General features: G+C 33.8%; 1 protein-coding gene across 1 annotated transcript in view; it reads left to right on the top strand.

The window, feature by feature from the left end:
- The window catches only part of LOC110037849 (D-amino-acid transaminase, chloroplastic-like), a gene marked incomplete in the record, with an annotated part of 7,903 nt that extends 2,936 nt beyond the window's left edge, over positions 1-4,967 (top strand). The window contains 2 exon segments of the mRNA XM_020742579.1: positions 748-1,418; positions 4,615-4,967. Of these exon segments, the coding sequence (XP_020598238.1) occupies positions 748-1,418; positions 4,615-4,712 (769 nt within the window).
- Positions 4,968-8,139: the final 3,172 nt, after the last annotated feature.

Here is an 8,139-nt window from a genome sequence, read left to right as displayed (position 1 = left end):
TTTTTTTGTTTTTAGGAACATGAAAAAATTCATGCTTTGATAGCACATTCACACTTACATTGCAATTGGTGAATAATTGATGACTATTTATTCACAATTTTTTATTTAATTTTGAACAAAAAATTAATAAATAATGAGAATTGGCAGCAATAAATTAAGCATTCATCTAATCTGATTGGTAAACTTTTGTAGCATTTAGTTAAATTTCAAAGCTTATTACTTTAATTTTACTTGAAACCTTATCCAAGAAAGCAAGATGGTAGTTAATTAAGGCTCAGCTCACCTACGACACTAAAAAGGGGCATTTACATACATACCACAAAGTTCTTATGTATTTACATAAATTTAACACCTAAACATTTATATTTACATATATATACCACTCAAATCTTTAACATCACATCAAAAAATACTACCATCACTATCTTCTTAAAGGTGAAATACACATTTTCATACATATGTTTATGACACCAAGTTGTCATAAATGTAAACATCAAACTTGGGCTGTTAGATATGCGAGACATGACAATTTTGTGGTGTGCATGTAAATTTCCCTACTAAAAAGCCATTGATGTAGTCCCAACTTCATTATTCATGAAAACATGATTTGAACATCGCTTACATTTTTATTTCATCTCAATGAACATACTTTAGGAACAAGTTAGGGTTTTGTGATGCCGAAATGCATCATTATGCCCTTTATTTTTTAACAATTAAACCATACTTACCCATCTTTCTTCATCTCAGATACCTCTATGAACTAGATCAACATCTCGATCGTTTCTTACGATCAGCTGCAATGGCTAAAATCAATCTACCGTTCGATCGCTCGCAAATACGAAACATCCTAATCCACACAGTAAGCGCCTCAAAATGCACAGAAGGGGCTTTAAGGTACTGGCTCTCCGTCGGTCCCGGCGATTTCTACCTATCTCCTTCCGGGTGCTTACAATCCGCTCTATACGCCGTGGCTTACGAAACTTATCTACCGGAATTTACGGGTTCTAAAGTAATAACATCATCAATCCCCATGAAATCACCGAAGTTCGCAGTAATGAAGAGTGTGAACTACTTACCGAATGCCCTGTCGAAGATGGAAGCCGAACAAAATGGCGCTTTCGTCGGAATATGGATCGACGACGAAGGATATGTCGCCGAAGGTCCGAATATGAATGTCGCATTTGTGACGGAAGAGAGAGAGTTGTTGATGCCTGAGTTTGATAAGATTCTGAGTGGATGCACTGCGAGGAGAGTGATAGTTCTTGCAGAGAAGCTTGTGAGAGAGGGGAAGATCAGAGGAGTTAGGGTTCAGAAAGTTAGGGTTAGGGAAGGGAAGATGGCGAATGAAATGATGCTTATTGGAAGTGGAATTCTTGTGAAGCCGGTTCTTCAATGGGATGATCAGATCATTGGTGATGGTAAGCTTTCTTCCTTTTTTTATTTTTTATTTTCTTTTATAGCTATGTGGAAATTTACATGCTTAGCGCACAATTCTTTGTATTTATATATCTCACATTTAAAATTTCATATTTATATAGATAACACTTTAGTACTTTAAATTTAAGTATGAAAATGTATATTTCACTTTAAGAAAATAATAATAATATTATTATTATTGTAATATAAATTATTTGAGTGTTGTGTGTGTAATATAAATGTTTAGGTGTGAGATATGAAAAAATATAAATGCCCATATGTGTATATGTGTGTGTGAAATTTACATACATACCAAACAATTTTTATATATTTACATATTTAACATCGTAACTATTATACTTATATGTATAATATTTTACTGTCATAAAACAATATTTGAAAATATATTTTTGTTTTTAAAAATTAAGTGTTGAACCCAAAAAATATGATGAATCCCTTATGATGAATAGAGCACAAATGATAAGGAATGAACAGTAAAAATGAACTTCCAACTCCCTTTCCCCTTCATAATGAGTTTCATGTGTATACGCTTAGGGGATACACTAGTACACATTTACCTTTATGCCTCTGCTCTGTATAAAGGAGTTTAGAGGTATTAAATGTAATTATCCAATAAGTGGTTTAAGTTAAATGAATATTTGTTGACGACAGCGATCCTTTGTTGGTTGCCCACCTTTGTTCGTTCATCTCTAATGAGTCGAATCACGAGAGGGTAATATGAGAACTTCTCGGTCGACCTTACCTATGAATAGTCTTTTGAACTCTTTAATGGAGGGGATTATTCCCGTCGGGAGAGCATTGAAGCAATGAAGACCCATTTCTCTTAGCGTGGTGAGGAGTAAGAGGCATTTGAATGCGTCGGTGATCTTGAGGATACTGACGGTCGGCTCCAAAGCAGCTACGCCGATCCGGCTTGCAGTTGTTTGGTTTTGTGCAATTAGATTGATGAGGATTTTGGTTTTGTGGGTTTTGGCCTTCCCTAGCCAAGGCTTCTTGGAGAGCACCCACAATCTGTTCTCTCATTTCTAGTACTAGTTGTTTGTCATCTCCATTACTTGTTGTTGGACTATCTCCCTTGTAATATTCGTCCATTTGGTCTGTTTTTGTGTCTCTCGAGCGGTTGCCTTGTTGCAGCACTATGTTCCTCTCTTGTTAGAGGAATGGATTCCACGTTTGCGGCACATTTTAGAGTGTTGAGCCCAAAAATGTCTTGAATCCCACCCATGTATAGAGCGCAAATAATATGATAAGGAATGAATGGTAAAAATGAACTTCCAGCCCCCCTTCCTCTTCATAATGAGTTTCTTATTTATAGGCTTAGAGGATACACTAGTACACTTTTACCTTTATGCCCCCATTTTGTATAAAGGAGTTTAAGAGTATTAAAGTTAATTATCCAATAAGTCAAAATAAGTTAAATAAATATTTGCCGACGATAGCGATCTTTTGCTCGTTGCCCACCTTTGTTCATTCATCTCTAATGAGCTGAATCACGAGAGGGTGATATGAGAACTTCTTGGTCGACCTTTCCTATGAATAGCCTTTTGAACTCTTTAATGGAGGGGATTATTCCTGTCGGGAGAGCGTTGAAGCAATGAAGAACCAATTCTCTTAGCGTGGTGAGGAATAAAAGGCATTTGAATGCATCAGTAATCTTGAGAATACTGACGGTCGGCTCGAAAGCTGCTACGTCGGTCCAGCCTGCCTGTTGTTCAGTTTTGTGCAATTATATTGATGTGGATTTCTGTTTTGTGGGTTTTGGCCTTCCCTAGCCAAAGCTTCTTGGAGAGCACCCACCATCTGTTCTCTCATTTCTAGTACTAGCTATTTTGTCATCTTCATTATTTGTTGTTGGACTATCTCCCTTGTAATATCCATCTCTTTGGTTTGGTTTTGTGTCCCTCGAGCGGCTGCCTTGCTGCAGCATTGTGCTCCTCTCTTTGTTAGAGGAATGAATTCCACGTTTGCCACACATTTTAGAGTGTTGAGCCTAAAAATGTCTTGAATCTCACCCATGTATAGAGCGCAGATAATATGATAAGGAATGAATAGTAAAAATAAACTTCCAGGCCTCCTTCCCCTTCAAAATGAGTTTCCTATTTATAGGTTTAGGAGACACGCTACTACACATTTACCTTTATGCCCCCCACTCTATCTAAAGGAGTTTAAGGATATTACAGTCAGTTATCTGATACGTCAAAATAATTTAAATAAATATTGCCAACGATAGTGACCCTTTGCCCTTTGGTCTATCTTTGTTTGTTTGTGTCTAATGAGTTGAATCACGAGAGGATAATATGAGAGCTTCTCGGTCAAACTTACCTATGACTTATTCTAAACCCCGGTTCGCCTCCTTCGCCTGCTAGGTGATAGATAGTTCTTCGTTCGATTGGTCCTACAAATAGCTTCCGTCTGGCTTCATTGTCTGTTGGTTTGTCATCTGTTACGCAATTCAATGATATTATCAGCCGATCTCCTAACCCGAGCATCAATTTTTTTAGTAAACCGACTTAGTCCTATTGACAGGTCTTGATTCACTTTGGGTTGGGGACCCATCTCGCTTGTCGTGTTGCTTGCCCCTGCATCGAGATTCATGTTTTTCTAACCTGGTCATACAATAAGTAATACCGACATTTCCTATGTAATGTTAAAGATTTGAGCGGTATGCACCTAAATATAAAGTTAAATTTTTGAGTGGATATGTAAATATAACAATTGTATGGTATGTATGTAAATGCCCCCACCATAAATAATCATTCTGTCAGAATTGGTGTTCCTTAAGCTGCTCTTTCACATAGCCATGATGGCTCTGCTTTCTTTTAGATATTAAAACTATTTATAGAACATGTAGACGTTCCCTCCTCTTTTTTTTTTTCTTTTTTTTAGTGAAAATGAATGCATTTACATATATATCCAAACAATTCTAATGTATTTACATATCTAACACCTTAAATTTCTTATTTGCCCACATATCACCTTCAAAACCTTTAATATTTCATTAAAAATATCACTATTATTAAATTTATGAACGTAAAATACATCTTTTCGACAGAGATTTGTGCTGCTAAGGTGTTATAAATGTAAATATATTATTTTGGCAGCTAAAATTTTCATAAAAAAGTATGTTGATTGAGATGCTATTTCTTGCTGACTATTTGAAAGCCTTTGAGCTCTCAGGGAAGGAAGGTCCTGTCACTGAAGCTATTTTCAGACTCATTGTGGAGGATATGAGGAGTGGTCCACCTTCTGTTCGAGTTCCCGTTCCTTACCACTGAACCATTATGGCCTTTTATTTAAATATTGGCAGTCATTAGAAGCTTCCTCTTGTATCATGACAGCCTCGTGGTTTTAAAAGTCGTCGTTCAACCGGCTCAACTGTGAACCAGTTATTCGAGCGGTTCGATTCAAGCTTAAAACCGTTTCTGTATAGTACTGAGATTGAACTCGTGAGAACCGGGATTGAAGTGGTGAACCGGTCTTGTTTCTAAGAAATCGAAATCGTTCGGTTCAAATATTATTGAATTTTATTATTTTGATTTTGATCTGAAGGCTATGTATAAGATATTTAAATTTATGAATAAATAAAGTATATGTTGTAAATTTTTTATTTGAAATATTGTTCACAGTATTAAAAGATATTGTCTTAAATTAATATAGTATTTATTAATAAAAATAATATTAATGTATCATTATTATATTATTTAAATTATATAAAAAATAATTTAAATATTTATTACGTCATCTGAATCGATCATTGGCTTAAACCTAGTCGAATCTTGAGCAATTACCTCTTCAGGTTCGATATTCTATCCGATTTTCATAAATTAATTGAACTTAATATTAATAGGTTATGGGGTGCCATAAAATTGGGGCTTTTTGGTTTGCTCAAAAAAGAGCATAGTGTAAAAGAAATGCAATGAAAAATGTGTCTAGTATATTGTAAAGTAAATATTATTCTGTATGAATATATTGTTGAATAATTATTGTAGATGAAAATAGATTTATCGTGCATGCATCTCATGTTAAATTATTGAAGAAATTTAATCATAAGCCTGTTTAAATTTATAAAGAGTTCGACTGAGGCGACAATGCGGTACCGCACCACAATTTTGTCTGTTTGAGTAAACTGCGTTTTGACCGTTTTTTTGAAAAACTCATATTGAAATCTGCATTTTTTCACCAGTCCTAGCTAGGTGCAGTTACAACTTTCTAGTTACGATCTGACTTTTTCAAAAAAAAAATAATTGTATTAGCTATCATAATTTTTTAAATATCATATTATTTTAAAATAATTTTACAATTATTTTTAATAAGTTGCAGCTGTCACAAACAAACCCTTAATAATAAATACAGAATTATTAAATTCTTATGTCGAATGTGATGTTCTTCTCCACAAAGAGAATTTTATTTTGTGTCAAGATGGGATGTGAGTAAAATGAGAACTAATATCTTAAATTAGGGCTCATGTCATATTTTGTACTTGAGGTTATACATTTTAGATTTGCCAATCATTAAAAATAAAATAAATGTATGACCTTTATATAATATAAATTCTTTATAAAAATATTAAGATGCTTATAAGCTAAAATAAATATTTTTTATTTAATAATAATAATAATTTTTAATATTTTAGAGAATTATTAAAGCATGGTTATCATCTCATATTGCATATAGTACACAAATATAAAAATAATGGTAAATTAATGCTAATGATCCCCTTAAGAAGCCATAGGTGCTCAATTCTTTTTATCTAAGTCATAATGGTTATGTTATATCAAGACTAGTGGATTTTGGAGATTCACTTGTACTAACTTGCCTTAGCATAAACATAGTATAACAACATTGATTGGATCTAATTCAGTGTTCATTTCTTAAGTGATTATATAGACTTTGAAAGACAAATAAAAATAGATTGATGTCTAAAAATAACCTATATTATTGATTCTTTATTGGATATAGGTCTCGTAGTATCTATGAGCTCATACAACCCGTAAGAGATTCTGTTTTTGGAGGAAAGTGTAGAAGAAGGCGGTGGATATGTTGCTAGAGCTCGAGCACTTAGGGTCCGTTTGAGGCAGCTGCAACTTATTGAATAATATGCTGAAAAACTGATTAAAAATAATCAACTAATAAGTTAGGTACGATTGCTATTAAAAATTTTTATTTTTTTAGAAAAGTCAGACCGTAGTCTAAATGTTGCGACCACACCTAGATAGGTGCGGTGTGAAAATGTTGTTTTCAGCGTTTTGAAAACGCATAAGTTGTCAAACCGCTGTTTACTCAAATAGGCTGGTTCGTTTTCAAAACGCCACCGCACCAGATAAACTGCCCCAAACGGGCCCTCAAGTTCTCCCACAAATCTCCAGGAAATGAGAGAACTGTTTTGAGAAAGGAACTTCTAGTTCTCAAAACATGAGAAAGCTCCCCTTTTTTGAATCCCCTTCCCCCTTTACAATCAAGAGAATAAAAGAGTCATAAAATTACATTTTTTACAATATTGCACTTATATACACTGTCTTGATAAAAAAGACCATGATGGGGATGTCAGACGACTATTTAAATAAAGATGGACACTTGTTCTTATATGAAATGATGATCTGGTTCGTTTTCAAAACGCCACCGCACCAGATAAGCTGCCCCAAACGGGCCCTCAAGTTCTCCCACAAATCTCCAGAAAATGAGAGAACTGTTTTGAGAAAGGGACTTCTGGTTCTCAAAACATGAGAGAGCTCCTCTTTTTTGAATCCCCTTCCCCCTTTACAATCAAGAGAATAAAAGAGTCATAAAATTACATTTTTTACAATATTGCACTTATATACGCTGTCTTGATAAAAAAAACCATGATGAGGATGTCAGACGACTATTTAAATAAAGATGGACACTTGTTCTTATATGAAATGATGATCTTATCCGATATCTGGTTCGCCCCATACTAGATTGATCACTTCAACATGTGGGCACAACACAACTGCTTCGACATGTGTGACTACTTTAACTGAGGAGCGCGATTCGACCAATTCAATAGGTGGACTCAGTTTGCAAGAATGACCTGATATTTGAATATATGCCTCAAAATCCCATGTTGATTCATATTTCATATTTCATGCCTTCTAAAAAAGTATTATTTAAGCATATGGTCATATTTGGGTATATAACTATAATGAATAAAAAATATATAAATATAACAATAGAGATTCATTATAATCATAGCTTTCATTGAATATTTAGTATTTTGTTAGGTGTGGTGTGTATTTCAAGGCCGCAAAAATTAGACGGGAAATTGAACGGCATTAAAAATATTAATATTTTATATATGATCTAAATGATGCAATAATAATAAATGTAATATATAATTTTTTTTTAACATGTGATACTTTATCATTAAATATTTTGAATGTGATTCTAATTAAAACTTGGGTATTTACATACATACCCCTCAATTCCAATGTTTTTACATAGGCACCTAAATTTGTCTTTTATATCTATACCCCCCAAATATTTCATATGACAAAAATTACCTCCCTTTTTTATTTAAAAAAAAAAAAAGTGGAATACACCATTTCATGCATAGGTAAAGTTGAATGTATGTAAAAGTTAAAGTTTAGGTGTTACATATGTAAATACATGACAATTGAATGGTATGTAAGTAAATCTTCCATCAAAACTGTAAAATGTGACAATTGAGTGGTATGTATGGAAATG

Source organism: Phalaenopsis equestris, unplaced genomic scaffold, assembly GCF_001263595.1.
Source record: "Phalaenopsis equestris unplaced genomic scaffold, ASM126359v1 Scaffold225849, whole genome shotgun sequence".
NCBI classification, from domain to species: domain Eukaryota; kingdom Viridiplantae; phylum Streptophyta; class Magnoliopsida; order Asparagales; family Orchidaceae; genus Phalaenopsis; species Phalaenopsis equestris.
Note: the sequence above shows the minus strand (reverse complement) of the source record. Positions and strands in the feature narration are given on the sequence as shown.